The 21638-nt window shown below is 37.1% G+C and overlaps 1 protein-coding gene across 4 annotated transcripts in view; it reads right to left on the bottom strand.

The window, feature by feature from the left end:
* The window catches only part of Abcb4 (ATP binding cassette subfamily B member 4), a 77732-nt gene that overhangs the window by 14726 nt on the left and 41368 nt on the right, over positions 1-21638 (bottom strand). For all 4 annotated transcript variants that reach the window (XM_046462459.2, XM_046462460.2, XM_046462461.2 and 1 more), the window contains 6 exons: positions 21222-21305; positions 20006-20209; positions 15763-15863; positions 13822-13962; positions 7273-7429; positions 6151-6348 (listed from right to left, as the gene is read on the bottom strand). In XM_046462459.2, the coding sequence (XP_046318415.1) occupies positions 6151-6348; positions 7273-7429; positions 13822-13962; positions 15763-15863; positions 20006-20209; positions 21222-21305 (885 nt within the window). The remainder of the gene's footprint in view (positions 1-6150; positions 6349-7272; positions 7430-13821; positions 13963-15762; positions 15864-20005; positions 20210-21221; positions 21306-21638) is intronic.

Genomic DNA, 21638 nt, shown 5'->3' with positions numbered 1-21638 from the left:
GGCTGCACCAATTTGTAGTCCCACTAGCAATGTATGAGTACTCCTTTTTCCCCACATCCTTGCCAACACTTATTGTTGTTTGTCTTCATAAAAGCTGCCATTCTGATTGGAGTGAGATGATATCTGAGAGTAGTTTTGATTTGCATTTCTCTAATTGCTAGAGATGATGAACATTTTTCAGATATTTGTTTATTGATTGTATATCCTCTTCTGAGAAGTGTCTGTCAGGTCCTTGGCCCACTTATTGATTGGGTTATTTGTTTTTTTGGTGTTTAGCTTTTTGAGTTATTTATATACCCTAGAGATTAGTGCTCTATCTGATTTGTAAGGGCTAAAAATTTGCTCCCAAGATGTAGGCTCTCTCTTCTGCTCACAGATTGTTTCTTTTGCTGAGAAGAAACTTTTTAGTTTAAGCCCATTCCATTTATTGATTCTTGCTTTTAATTCTTGTGCTACAGGAGTCTTATTAAGGAAGTTGGGGCCTAATTCCACACGATGGAAATTAGGGCCTACTTCTTCTTCTATTAGATAGAGAGTCTCTGGTTGTATTCCTAAATCCTTGATCCACTTTGAGTTGAGTTTTGTGCATGGAGAGAGATAGGGGTTTAATTTCATTTTGTTGCACGTGGATGTCTAGTTTTCCCAGCACCATTTGTTGAAGAGGCTATCTTTTCTCCAATGCATGTTCTTGGCATCTTTGTCTAATATAAGATAATTGTAATTTTGTGGGTTAGTCTCTGTGTCTTCTATTCTGTACCATTAGTCTACCAGTCTGTTTTTGTGCCAATACCATGTTGTTTTGTTACTATTTCTCTTTAGTATAGTTTAAGGACTGGTATAGTGATGCCACCTGCTTCACTCTTCCTGCTAAGGATTGCTTTAGTTATTCTGGGTCTCTTATTTTTCCAGATTAATTTTATGATTGCTTTTTATATTTCTATGAGGAATGCCATTGGAATTTTGATCAGAATTGCATTACATCTGTATAGTGCTTTTGATAGTATGGTCATTTTGATAATATTAATTCTGCCTATCCAAGAGCAAGGTAGATCTTTCCATCTTCTAAGTTCTTCTTTGATTTCTCTCTTTAGGGTTCTATAGTTTTCATTGTATAGATCTTTCACCTCTTTCATTAAGTTGATTCCCAAGTATCTTATTTTTTTTATTAGGTTATTGTGAATGGTGCAGTTTCCCTCATTTCCTTCCCAGAGGATTTGTCACTGATATACAGAAATGCCTTTGATATATGGATGTTGATTTTATATCCTGCTACTTTTCTGAATTCATTTACTAGTTCTAGAAGTTTTCTGGTGGAGTTTTTTGGGTCTTCTAAGTATAGAATCATATCATCAGCAAATAGTGTTAGTTTAAGTTCTTCTTTTCCTATACATATCCCTTTAATTTCTTTTGTCTGTCTAATTGCTCTGGCCAGTGTTTAAATAATTATGTTGAATAGAAGTGGTGAAAGAAGGCATCCCTGTCTTGTTTCATTTTTTAGAGGGAATGCCCTCAATTTTTCTCCATTTAGAATGATGTTGGCCTGGGGCTTATGGTAGATAGCTTTTACAATGTTGAGATATATTCCTGTTATCCCTAGTTTTTCTAGTGTTTTGAACGTAAAGTTGTGCTATATTTTGTCAAATGCTTTTTCTGCATCTATTGAAATGATCATATGACTCTTATCGTTGAGTCCATTGATATGATGAATTACATTTATTGATTTCTGTATGTTGAACCAACCTTGCATCCCTGTGATGAATCCCATTTGGTCATGGTGCACAATCTTTTTGATATGTTTTTTAGTCAATTTGCCAGAATCAGAATTTTATTCAGAATTTTTGCATCTGTGTTCATGAGAGATATTGGTCTGAAGTTTTCTTTTTTTGATGTATCTTTGCCTGGTTTTGGAATCAGGGGTGATATTGACCTCATAGAATGAGTTTGGAAGTGCTCCCTCTTTTTCTATTTCCTGAAAAAATTGAAGAGTATTGGTATTAGTTGTTCTTTAAAGGTCTTCTAGAACTCGGCTGTGTATCCATCTGGTCCTGGGCTTTTCTTGGTTGGTAGGCTTCTCACAGCATCTTCTATTTAATCACTTGATATTGGTTTGTTTAAATTGTGTATATCTTCCTGACTCAATCTGGGAAAATCGTATGACTTAAGAAATTTGTCAATGCCTTCAATATCTTCTATTTTATTGGAGTAAAAGTTTTCAAAATAATTTCTAATTATCCTCTGTATTTCTGTAGTGTCTATTATGATATTACCTTTTTATCATGTATGCTGGTAATTTGATTTTTCTCTCTCCTCTTTGTTAGCATAGCTAAGGGTCTGTCAATTTTATTTATTTTTCAAAGAACCAACTTTTTGTTTTGTCGAATTTTTCAATTGTTTCTTTTGTTTCAATTTCATTAATTTCAGCTATAATTTTAATTATTTATTGCCTTCTACTGCTTTTGCTGTTGATTTGATCTTCTTTTCCTATGGCTTTGAGATGTAATGTGAGGTCATTTATTTGTTGACTTTTTCTTCTTTTAAGGAATGAACTCCATTCAATGAACTTTCCTCTTAGTACCTAAAGCACTAAGATATGTTATGCCGGGCTGGGGATGTGGCTCAAGCAGTAGCATCCTCGACTGTCATGCGTGCGGCCTGGGTTTGATCCTCAGCACCACATACAAACAAAAGATGTTGTGTCCACCGAAAACTAAAAAATAATTATTAACATTCTCTCTCTTTTAAAAAAAAAGATATGTTATGTCTATGTTCTCATTTACCACTAAGAATTTTTTAATCTCTTCCTTGATGTCTTCTGCAACCCACTGTTCATTCATAGCATATTGTTTAGTCTCCAGGTGTTGGAATAATTTTTATTTTTTATTTTGTCATTGACTTCCAATTTCATTACATTATGATCTGATAAAATACCTGATAGTATCTCTACTTTTCTGTATTTGCTAAGAGTTGCTTTGTGGCATATTATATGGTCTGTTTTAGAGAAGGATCCATGTGCTGCTGAGAACAAAGTGTATCTGCTTGATGCAGGTTGAAACATTCTATATATATCAGTTAAATCTAAGTTATTAATTGTATTATTGAGTTCTATAGTTTCTTTATTTAACTTTTGTTTGGAAGATCTATCCAGTGGTGAGAGAGGTGTGTTAAAATCACCTAAGATTACTGTGTTGTGATCAATTTGACTCTTGAACTTGAGAAGAATTTGTTTGATGAACATAGCGCACCATTTTGAGGAGCATATATATGTATGATTGTTATGTCTTGTTGGTGTATTGTTCCATTAATTAGTATGTAATGTCCATCTTTATTTATTTATTTATTTAAATTAACTTTGGCTTGAAGTCTACTTTATTTGATACGAGGATGGAAACCCCTGCTTGCTTCTGCAGTCCACGTTAGTGGTATGATTTTTCCCAACCTTTCATATTCAGTCTGTGTATGTCTTTTCCTATAAGATTAGTCTCCTGAAGGCAGAATATTGTTGAGTATTTTTTAAAATCCAATCTGCTAGCCTATGTCTTTTGATTGGTGAGTTTAATTCATTAACATTCAGGTTTATTGTTGAGACATAGTTTGTATTCTCAGACATATTTGTTTATTTTTGTTATTTACCTTGATTTGATTTTTTTCTTTGATTAGTTTTTCCTTTAGGGTACTCCCTCCTTCTGCTGATTTTCATTGCTGTTTTTCATTTCCTCTTCATGAAATATTTTATAGTGCCGGTTTTCTAGCTATAAATTCTTTTTTACTTTTGTTTATCATCTTTTATTTCATCTTTAAATCTAAAGCTTAATTTGCTGGGTACAGATTCTTGGTTGGCATCCATTTCCTTTCAGAGCTTGATATATGTTGTTTCAGGATCTTCTAGCTTTTATGGTCTGTGTCGAAAAATCTGCCGTTATCCTACTTGGTTTTCCCCTATATGTAATCTGATTCCTTTCTCTCATGGCTTTTAAAATGCTCTCATTCTGTATGTTGGGCATTTTTTATTATAATGTGCCTTGGTGTGGATCTTTTGTGATTTTGTATATTTGGCATCCTGTAGGCTTCTTGAATTTGGATTTCTAATTCATTCTTCATGTTTGGAAAGTTTTCTGATATTATTTCATTGAATAGATTGTTTATTCCTTTGGTTTGGACCTCTATGCCTTCCTCTATTCCCATTAACTCTTAAATTTGGTCTTTTTTATGCTATCCCATATTTCTTGAATGTTGTGCTCGTGGTTTCTTACCATTATCACTGTGTGGTCTATGTTCTTTTCAAGATTATATATTTTGTCTTCATTGTCTTATGTCCTATCTTCCAAGTGGTCTACTATGTTGGTGATGCTTTCATTTGAGCTTTTAATTTGGTTTATTGTTTCTTTCATTTCAAAGATTTCTGTGTGTGTATGGTTTTTTTTAGAACCTCTATCTCTCTGTTGAGGTGATCTTTTGCTTCCTGTATTTGTTTATGTAGCTCCTTGTTGAAGTCATCTTTCACTGCCTGTATTTGCTCTCTTATATCTTCCTTGAGTTCACAGAACATTTTAACCATGTACATCCTGAACTCCTTCTGTGTCTTTTCTTCTGTTGTGGCTGCCAATGATTCTAATGATGTGGTATCTTGATTTGTTTGGGGCACTTTCTTCCCTTGTCTTTTCATGTTGTTCGGGTGTCTTCCTTTCCAGCTCTGTGGGTCTGGGTGTTATTGTTTTTACCCTATAGATTTGTAGTGCTCTTGTAGGATTCCAAGACCTCTCCTGGCCACTCAAGATCTGATCTGGGAGCTGCCCCCATCTAATATGGCGAGAATGTTGAGCCAAGATGGAGGCAGTCTGCTTTCAGTGCCAAGGTGTCTTGTGGGGTGGGGGGCTGGGTGATGGTGTTGTGCTGTGGGTAGGTAGCAGCTGAGTGGCCTGCATGGGAGCAGAGCAAAGTCTTGCAGATCTGCAGATGTGTTGATTGGTGATTCTGCTAATGTGCTCACGAGCCCTGTGTGGCTAAAACTTTGGACTTTGGGTTTTGGGAGCCAGGAGTCCTGCTCAAATCCAACAAGATGATTTTTATGGCGACTAGGTTGTCCTTACCTAGATCTAGGTGGAAAAATGGTAAAATATTTGGCCCTGTCCTTCCACAGGCCTCTGTCCCTATCTGCCCTCCACTGGACATTTATGTCATCCTCTGCCTTTTAGAGTCTGCATCAAGGTATTCCACTCAGATCTGCTGTCCCCAGATGGAACCCAACCCTTCAGCTTGACCTATGCCCTCTTCCATAGGCATACCAGGAAAAACAAGATGATCAATAACATAGCCTGATTCTGAAAGTTGGGTAACTCTGGTCTTATTCCTCCCTCTCTTTTCCCTGAGAGCTGCCAGCCTTAAACTTCTTCCCCTTTTGGTGACCATCTAATTCAGGATAGATTCCCAGGGCTAGGTTATAGGTGCTATCCCAAGGTAAAGGCAGATGCAGGCACTCTGAGTTACAGCCAGATCTTTATTCAAGGAAGACAGCCAAGAACTATATGTCAGAAATCAAGACAAGAGCCAAACACAAATGAGCTGGAGGTCAGTGGTCAAAGTCAGAGAGCCTACAGTACAGGGTTAGAGAGAATAGCAAAGCAGACTCAGGTCCTACCCTCCCTCTCTTCCCTGAGAACTGTCAGACTCAAATTTCTCCTGCTTTTATTTTCTGACAGCATTAAAGAAGAGAGTTCAATGGAAGTTGAAAAGCTACAAAGTGCAGTATCTTTGGGAGGACTGTTTTTATTTTACAGCAAACCTTTATGAAAAAAATTAAGCATTCATCAGGCAGCAGGAAACTCACAGGCCATAGCCCCTATGGAGGCATAGGAGGCATGGCATTCCTAACTGGCTTCAGAAGTGAGTTTGTTCTTAGCTGTCAGGCTGACTCAAAAGGCCCATGGGAGGGTAGAGGTCAACCTCATATCCAGTATTTTCTGAACTAGATTAAGTTTCAGATAGTCTATCCTATTTTCCCAATATATAAGCCCATTTGGGTCTTATTCAATGCAGTCATTGTATTAAATATGATTATAGATATTCACTTATTTAATTGTTTTTATTTTGACAATATTGGTTTGACTATGTAAAATACAGCCTTAAATCTACTTATTAAGAGAATGTGCTCACCACTGTCCCAGCCATAGGGTCGTAGAACCGCTCGAGGAGCTGGACCACTGTGCTCTTCCCACAGCCACTGCTGCCCACCAGGGCCAGTGTCTGGCCCTTCTTCACCTCCAGGCTTAACCCCTGAAGCACTGGCACATTTGGCCGGGTGGGATAGTTGAACACGACTTCATTAAATGTCACGTTTCCTTCAAACTTCTCCTAAAAATTTTTACAATACTATAAGGATAATTGGTCTGGTAATTACTGATTTCAAAACTGTAGCTACAAAAACATGAAATGTATATCAATATAACAATGGCATCAGTTTATATTGATAGTAAGTTGTTATTATATAAAACCAAGATGGGCAATAGGGGTACAGTCAGATTAGACAACACATCATTACAGAAAAGTATTGTCTAAACTCAATTTCTGGTTCACTTAAGACAAACATGTAACTTTCCCAACTGTTGTTCTGAGGTTGCAGTTAAGCCCATAGCCAAAGGTTCAAAAGCTTAAGAAATGTAATACAATATCTATATAGAGTTTCAGCAGACAGCTCCTGTATCAATCCCGGAAGCTTCTTTATCTCACTCTCCTCATCTCACTTGACAGGCACAGCAGTTTTCTTAGAACATGAAATACCTTGTAAATTCCCCAAAGGATTGGGTAACCTCCAGTCTTTTTACCTACATTGCTTCTTGGACATCAAGCTCACAGCAGCATGTGTGACACAAAGAACACTCTTTGTAGATTCTAAAATATAGGATTATTACTTTCATTGTGAATAAAGTGACCTTCTTACCACTTATAACTCAGCCATTATAAAATGTGATTAAAATAAAATTGCAAATCATATCAACATGACAGTATTTATGCCTATTCCTTCATGTAGAAATGATTACTACATTTTTGTCAAAATTATTTGGTTCTAATATATCTGGTTTTACTTTTTAAAAAGCTTTGATATGATAAAATTCAGAATCCTTGAAACCTATGAAATGGTAGGAAAGGTAGCCAACTATTAGCCATATAAACAGCACAAATAAGTATATGTTGGTGTAACCACCACCAGTTTATCATTCAGTTACAATCTAGCAGACAGAAAAAAATTAAACATTTATCAGGCAGCAGGAAACTCACAGGCCATAGCCCCTCTGTACTGTAGCTGTCAATCAAAGGTTGTCTTTCAAATAGCTTGAATAAATGGGCTGCAGACAGTTTGGCTTTAGCATAGTCTGGTGCAAATGAACTAGCATGTCCTAGAGCCACTGCGCCAAACACAATCGCCGAAAATACCCTAGATGGAAGTAGAGGAATTAAAAAGTTAGCTTATAAAATTAGCTCCACAATCTTTGAAAGCCCAAAGACATATCACTCACTAGTATTTATCTTGTTACTCCTTAACAATCCTCTTCCCCAACCCACTTTTCCATGAAATTCCAGTAACAGAAGAAATCCAGATGAAAACAAGACCCACTGCTTTTTTTCTCTGTTCACTTTCCAACTTCTATAGGAGCCCCTGATTGTCTAGAGTTAATGTAATCATCCAAGGTTCTTCACTGTCAGGAAATGACTAATAACCAAATCTGATTGTGATCTCAATTTTAGCTTCTTTTTTGGATGGAAGGAACTAAAGTACAAAATACTGTAGGGGCTCCATCAATTCCACACTAGGAATATTATTCCCTACTAAATCTATAGCCCTGACTTCCAGTTTAAGGTTTCTTCAATACTACAATATAAATAATAATAATCACTGTAGTCAAATAATTTTTATCAGGAAGACATTTATAGAAAATTTCATCTAAAAGCTTCAGAATACATTTTTTCATTAGTACATGGACTTTCTCTAGAAGAAACCATATATTAGTACACAAAACAAGAATGAACAAGTTTTGAAAAATGACATCATATCTTTTCTGATTACAATGGAATAAAACTAAAGTCAACACCAAAGAAATTTTAGAAATTATACAAATGCCTGGAGTCTGAATAGCACTCTTGGTCTGTTCAGAATGGGTTATCAAGGGAATCAAAAGGGGAATTTAAAATTTTTGCAAAGAGAAAGAAAATAGAAACACAACCTTCCAAAATTTGTGGAATGCAGCAAAAACACTCAGAGGGAAGTTTATAATACTGAGTGTCTATATCAAAAATAGAACCATTTCAAATAAAAAACTTGACATATCTCAAATACTTAGAAAAGCAAGAACAAATCAAACCCAAATTAGTAAAAGGAAAGAAAGATCAAAGCAGAAATAAATGAGACAGAGACTGAAAAAAAAATCACTGAAACAAAGAGTTGGTTCTTTGAAATGATAAGCAAATAGATGAAACTTTAGCTAGACTAACCAAGAATCCAAAAAAAAGGGCCTAAGAAACAGATATTTCCACTGATACCACAGAAATACAAAGGATTATTATGAAAAACTACATGCTAACAAATTGGAAAACCTAAAAGAAATGGAAAATTTCTGGATATGTATGGTTCTATCAAAACTGAACGAAGAGGACATAAACCTGAATAGACTGATAACAAGTAATGAGATTGAATTAGGAATAGAAAGTCTCTCAACAAAGAAAAGTTCAGGGATAGATGGCTTTGCTATTAAACATCCAACTTTTAAAGAAGTTACACCAATTCTTCTCAAATTATTTCATGGGCTTAAAAGGGATGGAACTCTTCCAAACTCATACTATGAAGCTAGCATTACCTTGTTACTAAAACCTGACATGGACACAACACACACACATACAAACACACACACCTTATAGATCAATATCCCTAGTGAACATACATGTAAAAACTCTCAACAAAATACTAGCAAATGAAATTCAACAACATATCAAAAAGACTGTACCCCATGATCAAACTTGTTTCACCCTAGTGAAGCAAGATGGTTCAACATAATATATCTCATCAACTGTATGAAGGATAAAAGTCATTTGGTTATCTCAATAGATCCAGAAAATGTATTTGATAAAATTCAGTGTTGCTTCATGATAAAATACTTGAACACATTAGGTATAGAAGGATCATTCCTCAATACAATAAAGGCTAGAAGGATCATTCCTCAATACAATAAAGGCTATATATATGACGAAAGCACAACCAACATGATACTGAATGGGGAAAGGCTGAAAGTACTTCTTCAAAGAGAAGAAACAAGACATGTGTGTCCACTCTCACTGCTTTTTTTTTTTGTACCAGGGATTGAACTCAGCAGCACTCAACCACTGAGCCACATCCCAGCCCTTTTTTATATTTTATTTAGAGACAGGGTCTCACTGAGTTGCTTAGCGCCTCACTAAGTTGCTGAGGCTGGCTTTGAACTCTTGAGCCCTCAGCCTCAGATTCCCAAGCTGCTGATATTAAAGGCATGCACCACTACACCGAGCCTCCCACTGCACTTATTCAGTATAGTACTAGAAGCTTTAGCCAGAGCAGTTAGACAAGAGAAAGAAATAGGCATACAAATAAAGAGGGAGGAAGTAAAATTATCCTTGTGTACAGATGATATGATTCTATACATAGAAAAACCTAAAGGCTCCACCATAAGTACTATACTGATAAATAATTAAGTATACTAGCAGGACACAAAAATCAATGTACAAAAATCAGTAACTTGTCAGGCCTATTGGTAGAGGTCTTTTCTAGCACGCACATAGTCCCTGATTTCAATTCCTAGCACCACACACACACACACACATACACACAAAATCAATAGCTTTCTATACACCATTAATGAATGCACTGAGAAAGGATAATGAAAACAATCCTTTTCACAGTAGCTATAAAATAAAATATCTAGGAATAAACTAGACCAAGAAAGTTTATTCCTACTCTCTACAACAAAAACACTGATGAACAAAATTGGAAGAAGATTCACACAAAAAAATGGATAGATCTCAGAGCAGAGGGATAGGAAAGGGGAGGCAATGCAGAATGATTTCTTTAAAAATCATGTTATGTGCATATATAAGTATACCACAAGGAATTTCACCTTTATGCAGAAGTAAAAGGAACTAATCAAATATAGATAAACAGATGAACGAAAGGAAGTCTAGTAGAGGAAGGAGAATAGGGGAGGTGAGGGAAAAGTGGGGTATCATGAACTGAAATAGATTTCCATGCATGCACAGGTTTGTTGGGATGAACCCAACTACTATGTGTAACTACAAAACTTTCATTATAAAAAGTATAAATAAAATAAAATAAAAAGAAAAGAGCCTTCAAGTTCATGGATTATAAAAACCAATATTGTTAAAATGTCCAAGCAGCTCAAGGAGATCTAAAGATTCAATGTAATTCCCATCAAAATACCAATGGCATTCTTCACAGAACCAGCAAAAACAATTCTAAAATTCATATAGTAGCACAAAAGATTCAGAATAGCCAAAGCAATTTGGAGCAAAAAGAATCAAGCTGGAGGCAACATAACAACTAATTGAAGACATTCTACTGAGCCTTAGTAACAGATGCATTGTATTGTAATAAACACAAACACATAAACCAGGGGAAAAGAATAGTGATCCCAGAAATCCACACATCCACAGCCAACTGCATCTAAACAAAGACACCAAAAAAATACACTGGAGAAAGGACAGCACCTTCAACATATGGTGCAGGGAAAACTGGATCTCCACATGCAAAAGACTGAAACTTGATCCCCTTCTCTCACTCTGTACAAAAATCAACTCCCAGTTCATCCATCAATGGCCTAAATGTTAGACCTGAAACTCTGAAACTGCTAGGAGAAAACAGAGGAGACACTTCAACACCCTGGTACAGGCAATGGTTTTCTAGATAGGAAAGAGCACAGGAAACTAAAGCAAAAATTGACAAACACTTCTGCACAATGAAGGAAACAACAGTGAAGAGAGAATCTACAGAAAGGGAGAAAACACTTGCCAAGTGTTCATCTGATGGAGGATTAATATCCAGAATAAAAAAAGAACTCAAAAACTAAAACAACAAACAAACAAACAAATAGTAATCTACTTTTTAAAATTGAAAAATGACCTGAAGACACTTCTACAAAGAAGAAATTAAAATAACCAAACATGAAATAATGTTCAATATCATCAACCATCAGGGAATGCAAGTCAAAACTACAATGATATTCCATTTCAATCAGAGTGGCTATTATTAATGAACAAAAAACCCAAATGCTAGCAAGGATATAGAGAAAAAGGAACTCATATACTGTTGATAGGAATGTAAATTATTGCAGCCAATATACCATTATATAGAGGTTACTCAAAATAGATCTACCATATGAACCAGCTATTTTTCTCCTGTGTAAACATACAAAGGAGGTGAGACCAGCATATCCAAGAGACACTCGAGTGCCCATGTTTATTGCACCTGTGTTTACCCTATCCAACAGCCTCAGTGCCCATCAACAGATGAATGGATAAAGAAAATGTGGTACATATACACAATGGAGTGTTATTCAGTGTCATAAACCATAATGAAATCCTGCCATTCACAGCAATGTTTATGGAAATGGATAATATTATGGTAAGTAAAATAAGTCACATTAAGAAAGACAAGTACCACATGTATCTCATATGTGGAAGATAAAAAAAAAAAAAAAAAAAGTCGACCTGAAAGTAGAATAGTGACTACTAGAAATTGGGATGGTGAAAAGGAGAAGGAGAAAAAAATTCACCTGGAATTGATCGATGCACACTATATGCATTCATGGAAATATCACAGTGAACTCTATTAATATGTACAATATGTGTTAAATAAAAATTTTTTTAAAAGCATTTTTTTTTGTGGGAAGTAAGCCTTTACCAGAAGTAGCTTTTCTTCTGTAATTAAAATAATTACCCTCAAAAGATAGTTGTTCTCAACTGAAGGACCAATTATATGCTCTTTAAGGAACATATATTGAATATGACAAGTTGTAGGAAGGGCTAAAGATCCTGATTTACATCTCCACAAAGCAATTTACTTCTGATACAAGAGTTCCCAGGAGAGAGGTTGGGGTGTCATTATTTTGGTTTGTTTGTTGTTTAAGTTTTTATCTCCATAATTTCTAAATTCAAAATATTGGAGGTATGGATGGGGGTGTACTAAGGCTCTCCCTTGATGATAAGGTTAGTTACCAAATATTAACTTATTTTTTAATATCTTTATTATATTTTATGTGATGCTGAGGATCGAACCCAGTGCCTCACGCATGCTAGGCGAGCACTCTACCGCTGAGCCACAACCCCAGTCCCCCAAATATTAACTTTTATAATAGTGATAAACAACCCACATATGGCTTCCTACTTTCTCTACACAAGCTATTATCTAGTTTTAACATGAAAAATTAAAAAGCTGTATTCCAATTACCAAGAATTTAACATTTCAATGATTAAAAAAAAAGCAACCATTTTTTTTTTCAGTGATATATTTCTAAACAATAAAAGCTATACTCTGAGATGATATTCCCTTTGTCTCTCCAAAATCAGTTTCCATTTTCTACCCTTTGCCACCACCTTGTACCAATCTACTCCTGGTCCTGGGAGGCTGAACTTCATCTAAAGGTTTTCTTGTCCTCTGGGCCTGATAAGGCAGATAAGGAAAGGCACTAGCAGGGAATGGGAGTGCTGAAGGAATGAGGCTGTGCTCTTTGTTTCTTTGGTTCCTTTCTTGTAAGGATTGCTTGAATGAGGCTGTCCCTCCACCAAAGACGGAGGAATAGCTCCATGCTTAAGAGAATGTTCTGGTCTTTACCTCCTCTTGTCCTTTAGGGCTTGTGGTGGCAGCAATTTCTAACTGGTTACTCCTGGGTACTATGTACCTTCACACTTCTCACACCTCTGTTAACAGATTCTTCATGGAACTCCTTAATTACCCCATTTAAGCTGCCATTTTGTCTCCTGCCAGGATCTTGATTGACAAAGATTAGGTATATATTTTTTCCATGCTTTATTTTAATTTTGGATGAAACAAAAGAAGAGCTCTTTCTTAAATATTTTCATTTTGTCTTGAACTTATTTCAAAAAAGGTTATTCACAATTGCTTTAAAATCATCCCATCAGAGTGGAAATGTGCCTAATGATCATAAAGGAGTGGTTTTCTTCTTTCAAGTACAAAATGTAATCTAATCAGATGTACTTGGCATTTTATAAAAAGAAGAATATGGCAATCAGAAACACTTTTGGTTAGCCTTCGAACCAAGGGAAAGGCGGGGACTAAGAGAAAAATGTTGGCAGAGCCCAGGCGTGGTTAGGAAGAACCTGGCTTTGCTGGACTTCACTCAAGCATTCCCATCCCATGGTCCAGGCCTTGCTTTGGTTGCAGATAAACAGCAAGCTATTTAACCCTCTATTTTCAGTCCATGGTCATCGGCGACTTTCTAGTTATATTTTCTTTCTGCCTAAATTCTACAATGAGAAAATCTGCTGCCCTCCTGACTGGGGTTCCACATATAACCAAAATTATGCTTTATGATCATTTTCACAGCTTGATTAATTTCAGTCCACTGGGATGATGAAACTGCACTTGGAGTGTTGACAAGATCAGACTTCTGTGCCTGCCAGGGTGAAGACTCTGGTAAATTTAACTCCCTGATGTCATCTTTGGACAAATGGGATTTTTTTTTCTTACTACAAATATTTGCATAAACCTATTGGAACTTTATCATAAGGTTAGTATAGAATAATCTTAATATTTTTAAAGCTACTCACAGAATAACATCTCTGAAGCGCATATGTCCATTCACAATGAGATAAGCACCAAATCGAAAGCAACCAGCATAGGAAAAATACATAAATGCTTGTGAGATACTAAAAGTGATTCCATAGATGTGTGCCTTCCTCACTGAATTCCTGAAAGGCAAGTAAGTATATGCATAATTAGTATATTCATAGCCATCTATTCAGACTTTCTTAGTATTGTATAGTAGAAAGAACACAGCTTCAAGAATCAACTAACTGGGGCTTAAATTCTACCTTTGGTTATAGGAGTTTGGTAAATGTTTCAATATACAAATCTTTCTCATTTGTACAGTGGGTATAATAGCTATAATGAGTAAATGGTTTCAGAACTAAATTCAGTAAAACAATATAAATGTCTTTTGTAGTGCCTAGCTCACAGTGGTTGATCAAATGATAGTCACTACTGCTATTATTATACATATGTAAATGAATAAACATAGTTGTGTCAAAAATGTAAACATAGTTGTGTCAAAAATTCCCAGAATGTCAAATACAGAACTAAAGTTTGAATCATCTGATGGTGATTTCTTTAATATTGTTGTTATCTGGTCTCCTGTATCTAGCTGTTATCTCTTACGTTGAAATTGATGTCTCAGATCCATAAAAGTTGTGTGTTTGAAGTTCATACAGATATACACCCAAAGTCCTCCCCACAAATAGATCCTGCCAACCTCATATATAATTTCTTTTTCACTATTTCTAATTAGACTTCATGCTATACTTTGGGCTTCCAAAACCTCCAAAGGAATCTTAATTTATTTACTCTCAAACCCATAGTGTTCCTGATTTGAATGGTATGACATAAGTGCAGTGAGCATGTTGTTGTAACATTTCACATGACTGAACAATTTGCAAGGTTATTGAATCTTTAATTATAAACAAATTCATAACTTGCTTCAGCTTGTTTTCCTCCTTAATTCTTTGAAGTTCAAAATAAATCATAGGGTCATAGGTAATAGAGCATGCATACATATGTCCAACATTGAATGGATAGAAAAATGTAACTGCATATTATTTTATAGTATTATACAAACTATACATAACTGAAGAAATGGAACTAATCAAGAATTTCAAGGATCCTTTTTAAATTTCAAGAATTCTTTTTAAATTTGCAAGTGTTCACACTAACTGTAGTCTGAAAATTGTTTCAGACTACAAAGTTGTAATCTAAGTTGTGTTCAGTTTTGTCAGTGTGACAACATATTCATTTATAAAATCAGGTCACAGTGGAGACAAGTACCACACAGACCAACTGGCAGCTTTTTGAAAATTGTTCATCTGTAAGCTAGTGAAATTAGTTGTGTGTCTTTGTCTTCAGGGTAGGTTGGATTGGGTCCTCATTCAGAGAACAAATGGCATACCTTTCTCTGAAATACACCAAATAACAAATTTCATCTTTGGATCAGTTTACCCACTCCAAAGAAAATAAAGGTTTGAGCAATTCCTTAAGAGAATGTTCATCCTGAATCATCTACATGGGTTATTTATGTAGCCTACACAAATGACTGAGCTGTTATGCAATTCTCTGTACCTTTTCACTCTTAGAGACATAATCTTACTGTTTTTATAAGAGGTATAAACATCTAATTCTAAGCCAGATGCAGTGACTCATACCTGCAATCCCAGCAACTCAGAAGACTGAGGCAGGAGTAGCATAAGTTTGAGACCAGCTTTGGCAACTTATTGAGACCGTGTCTCAAAAAATTAAAAGGGCTGAGCACTCCTGGGTTCAATCCCCAGCAACACACACACATACTCTAATCCTAAGCCACTTATATTCAGTTAGATAGTTATTGGAGAAAGTTCATCTTTATGGTCATTGTTTGAAGCAGCAGACTTTTAATTATCTTTTGGGAACACTGATTCAGCCTTGGGAAAGCACTGGGTTCTTAGTAATCTTTTGTTCGTTACCTGTAAGGCCCATACAATTTTTCGACATACATTGCTTCAAATTTTCTTTCTTGGGTCAAGGATACAACTGTCCTAATATTTTCTATTGCCTCTGTTGCAATCTGTAACAGAACAGACTTTCATTAGAAGAGGCATTTTAATTTCTGAAATAATTAAAAATACAAGGCTTAGGGCTCTGTCAAAAGTATCCTGAGGGTTCAGTTGAAGGGTTTTAGATTCCTTCAGTTAAAAGCAAAAGGCAGAAAGTGTTCTTCAATACCAGTTTTAGGACGAAACTGGTACCTCTGGTCATATTAAGTATAGTAGGTAAGTCTTTGTATGCTCAGGGAGGCCAATAGCTCACGAAATAGACAATGGCCTGGGCACAGAGGCCTGGATCTGTTCCTAGTCCTGCCGGAGAGTGGATACGTGACTGATCTCGGCTACAACCCCTTTTCTTTCTTCACCATGTCGAGTTCTTGAAGAGAGGATTAGGCTGTGGTTTCTAAAGGTTCACTGGAGATGCCAGTCATTTTCTCTCCTTGGAGAAGCTGTCTACCCACAAGAGGGGAGGCGTCACCTTTGTGAACAACTTGACCTTGCTTTAAATCCCTAATTAAACCAAGGACACTTGACTGATCTCGGTGAATCAGATCTGGTTCCCTGGAACAAGAGGCAAGTACCTGAACTGTGGTGCCAGAGGGAAATGTCACCATGTGGGTGTAGGAAGCTGGTCTGAATATAGAGCACTTGAGAGGAACAGTGTGTGGAAAGACTCAGACAACAGAACTTGTGGTTCAAAGAGCCAGTTCATATCATCTGTCTATACTTCCTGCACTTTGGGGTTTCTATACCAAACTGTTTTATACACAAACCAGCCAGATCAGTTTTCTGATTCTCACAGGCAAACCACCCTTAATGAACGTGGTCTGAGACTTAACTACTGAGTCTAAATCAGTTCTGCAGTTGAGTTGCCCAAACCATCAGCCCAGGAAGCATAAGATCTTAATTTTACATTTTGTCTTATCAGCTTTAAGACTTCTCTCAGTTGTGATTCTATAACCAAATAAAATCAAGATATCAAAGACTTTGGGCTGAATAGCTGTATATTATAATTGAAACATCTAATAGGTAGTAATAGCCAGAACACTGCTCCATGGATTGGCATGATCTCATTTAGCCTCCCAACAACCCTGTAGGGTACATATTATTCCTACTTTTAAAATTAGGGAACTGGGGATACAGAGAAGGTTCCCATTTGCTCAAACTTCTGGAGTAAATAAATAGGAGCACAAGGATTGCCCACCAGGCCATGTTCTGCCAAGTCTATGTTCTTAGCCACCATACTGTGTTGCTCCTACTTTGTAATTTACACAAAGAGAAACCAGTTGTGAACAACTTTATACTCAAATCTGGACTTTCTGGTCAAGGATTAACTGCTTGTGAACTAGCTCTGGTATAGCAGGCCCTCTAATCTCAGCAACTAGGTCTGGATCAAGACACTTACAAAAAGTTGAGGCTGTTTTCACTAAATAGAGTTAGGAGGAACAAGGCTGGGGAAATAAATTAGTAGACTGTGCCTAGTTGCACTTCATATCTCTTTGAGACTATCAAGTTACACATAGGCAGGCCCACCATTTTCTCATCACCCAGCAACCCATACCTTCATTACGAAGACCTTTTTGGAGAATTGAAATTAATCTGCACCCCAGGTAAATCGGTGCACTTCTTTCTGAACAAAGAGTGATGGTGGGGGTGTTCTATAAATGTCTAACCCCCATTCTGCCAGTTAACAGTTGGCTAAGAAAACAATATTGAACTATGATTGGAAACTTTAAATGTTGATTACCAGCAATTCTATCTCTCATTGTACATTTTTACCTGTGAGGTTAAAGTAGCTACTAAAAAATTAGACTGGTCAGTCTGAGTTATTCATTTCTGGATCCATAAAATAAGTTTCAAGAAGGAACTTGGCCAATATCTGACACAATTTCTCATTTCACTAAGTTAGAGAGTATGGGCCAGAGGAGTTGAGGATCTTCTCCAGCACCATACACTGAACAATGAAGCAGAGACTACAAACCCAGGGTATTTTGTTTTGTTCTGTTTGCAATACTGCTTAATTCTGCTTATTTCTACATGACTTAACTCCTGCCAAAATTTTAGCAATTTTTAGTATTACCATGTTTAACAGTTAAGACTATTATGTTAACTAGACTCAAGATGTGTTCTTTTTTTGTAATTTGTCTAAGGAAGGGTTATTTTCATTCTGATAATTTTCCCTTCTGAAATGTGGGAACAATCAGGGATGGTGGGGGAGGGAACAAAACTATAGGGGATTTTTTTTTTTTAAAGAGAGAGTGAGAGAGAGGGAGAGAGAGAGAGAATTTTAATATTTATTTTTTTAGTTTTCGGCGGACACAACATCTTTGTTTGTATGTGGTGCTGAGGATCGAACCCGGGCCGCACGCATGCCAGGCGAGCGCGCTACCGCTTGAGCCACATCCCCAGCCCCACGGTATTTTTTTTTAACAGTTAGTTGTGACACATGAAAGTGAAGAAAGTAATGCCTTAAAGTACCCACAAAACAACCAAGAGGATCTTCAAGAATTTGGAACACTTAGGGATTCACACACAGGAATCACACACTGTTCCAGAGAACTCTGACTCCAGGAAAGGACAGAACGTGCAAATGGAAGTGCTCTGGCTGAAACCTTGAGATGATACCTACGTTGCATGGAGTTGCCCTGGTGCCAGGTCAGGGTGGGGAAAGGTTTAATGGGACATAATTGGTTTAGTCGGAACATGTTTGGTTCTAATTCTACTCACCTTAATGCCTCACATTAAGGTGAATAGACATGCAACCCTGGAGGCTTTCTTCCCTGTAAGGTGGAGATACAGACAGTATCCCACCTCACATAACTGTAGAAAAGGTCAGGTTGCAGTAATGTTTGTGAGAGGGTTTTAAGTGTGGTGCTTAGAAACTATTACAATTTATATTCATTATCTGTTTTACCTCCTAATGTTTCAATAAAAGATAATATTTACATCCATAAGAGTAAAAATGTTTATGATTGTCATCTACATTTGATCAAATAAGTGTTTACTTGTAGAATTAGACACATTCAAACACCTATAAAGAGACTAGAGAGAAAACTTGGAAACTAGGCCAGGCACAGTGGTGCACACCTGTAATCCCAGCAGCTCAGGAGGCTGAGGCAGGAGGATTTTGAGTTCAAATCCAGCCTCAGCAATTTAGTGGGCCCTAAGCAACTCAACGAGACCCTGTCTCTAAATAAAATATTAAAAAGGCTGGGGTTGTGGCTCAGTGGTTAAGTGCCCCTGCGTTAAATCCCCAGTACCAAAACAAAAAACAAAAACAAAAACAAAAAAATCCCAAACCTTGAAAACTAGACTTGAATCCCAGCTCCACCTCTTTTCCACCCCTGCACTGGGAATCAAATCCAGGCCTTGCACATGCTAGGCAAGCCCTCTACCACTGAGCTACACCCCTAATCCCATGCCTCTAACTTCTGCTTGAAACTCAGGCTCCACATTTAAAAAAAAACATGGTATTATCCTCACCTGCTTCCTAGGGAGGTGGAATGAGTTGGTGCATATAAATAGGACAGTAATTGGCACACAGTAAGGCTCAAGTAATGTTAGCCCAATTGCCCCACTAGTTAGAACCACAGATCTGAGGCATTACTGCCACCTGGTGGCTTCCAGCCTTAAAGATAGAAATCACAGCCAAGAAGATCAAACAATTGTCTCCTAAGCACAGCAGAATGTCTGACTTTCAACAATTCCCTTTTATTCACTGCTTTAAAGTCTCTTTTTCTGTAAAACAGGGTGACATTTGTTCTAAGAATGGCATCAGGCCAGGCGTGGTGGCACATGCCGGTAATTCCAGCAGATCAGGAAGCTGAGGTAGGAGGATCACAAGTTCAAAACCAGCCTGGGTATATGTAACTCAGTCATTACATACCCCTGGGTTCATCAGGGGTACTTGAAGTAAAAATGAAATGCATTTTGAAAATTCAGTTCTTTATAATAACCCACATGTTAAGTGCTTTCTACAAGCTAAAAGATTTATAGTAATCTCATTTTTGAGTTCTAGGCATTGTTAGTAGGTAAAATATTTCATAAATTGTTTAAAATGACTAGTTTAGTGAGCATAAACATTAAAATATGTGTATTGTAATAATTCAAATGGAATGTATAAAAACAATAGTTTCACTAATTGAAACCTGATTTAACCCACCTTTCCAGCAGTTTCCAGTTCTTTTTTATCCCTTTTGGCATTTCCAGCCAACATTTTCATTTCAACAATTCCTGAGAGAGCAATAATTGGAACAACTGATAGCAGCAAAAGGGTTAATTGCCAACCATAGATAAATGATATGATGATACCAGTTCCGAGGTTAGCTGTATTCTGTGCAATTAAAGCCAGCCTGGTTCCCGTGGCCTGGAAGAGAAGAGGAATAGAACACTGTAGGTGAAGTTCCAAAACCATGGTCAGCATGGTGCAAGGGTTTTGTGCCTGCACTAACATTCCCTCTTTTTCTCCAATAATCCCAAACACCTGTGCTTAACTCACGATGCTCTACAGGTCAGCTTTGTTATCCTCTAGCATGTTCCTCTTTTCCCATGTGACCAACATTATAGCACCAAGTTATCTACCACTCTGCTGTGGATGGATAGTGGGGACACATGAACTTTCTCACACAGGCACCATTCAAAGAGGAAGCCGACCCCAATATACTCTAGTAATTTTAAAGGCCATTTGCTTCAAATGTGAATGAGAAATTAACACACCTCCAGAGACCGTGTTACAAAGCACACATATTCTAAGAGACTGTCTATCACAGAGCACATATAAGATTAAATTAGTGTACCACTCAGAAAACGAGGGCCACTTGTCACCAGTACAGGGGACTCACTGGCATACATTTTCTCCTCTCTTCTGTTGTGTGGCAACAGCAAACTTGAGAGTAGCCCTCCTCTGCTTCCATGGCAGGACCTAAGCCAGTCAGGGCATAGCCTTCCCCTGAAGACAGTTATCGTTATTGTTTCAGGGCTGGACATGTGAACCAAATCAGTTCAAATCAGGTTTAAAGGGAGGACTTTTATTTGGAGGTTGAGACAGTTGTTCACTCTTTCCCTGCATGAGAATAAGGAAGACCATAGCTCTAAGACTGCTACTGGTAGTCAATCTATGACCAAAGGGAATGAGCCTAGGGACTAAGTCAGCACTGAGGAGGGAACTCAGACCATGCAGACAGAAGGAACCTGGGTTCCTGATGAGGTTTTTGAGCTGATGGATCAATTAACCCAGAAGTCTAACCTTCCTCTATTTAGGCCTGTTTGAGTTGGGTTTTCTTCTATTTCCAGCAGAAATCATCTTAGCAGATGTAGCTATGCTGTATGTATTTTGTTTGTTTTTAAAGAAAAATACAAATAAAGTATAGAATACATACTCCTTGGACTTGGGCAGCATCCGTGGCAAGTCTTGTAGAAAGTGCACCAGTACTGTTTTTGTGATCATCAAACCAGCTCATGTCCTACGGTACAAAATATACTTTTAAATTAGGTCAAAATTAAATAAGCAAAGAAGATCAGATTAAAAAGAAACTCCCAAAGTTTCCATGCAGAAGAAATATCCACATTGGACTTGGGTACTGAATTTTAAGGGAGACCCTGCTTGTGATATGCAGTCCTGTCCAACCCTGAGCACATCTTGCTCACACACAGTCCACTAGGCCCCACCTCCCAGTAGCTTTTTGGTGAACTGGGACATCTGTGGCAGGGCTCATCCACTGCCAGCTTCACCATGTGGCATTTAAGCCACCCAATCATCACAACTTGTACCATGGACACTTCTGCCTCAATAGAGG

This window comes from Marmota monax, unplaced genomic scaffold (genome assembly GCF_021218885.2).
Source record: "Marmota monax isolate L192 unplaced genomic scaffold, Marmota_monax_Labrador192_F-V1.1 WCK01_AAM20220418_F8-fsc00165, whole genome shotgun sequence".
Lineage (NCBI taxonomy): Eukaryota > Metazoa > Chordata > Mammalia > Rodentia > Sciuridae > Marmota > Marmota monax.
Note: the sequence above shows the minus strand (reverse complement) of the source record. Positions and strands in the feature narration are given on the sequence as shown.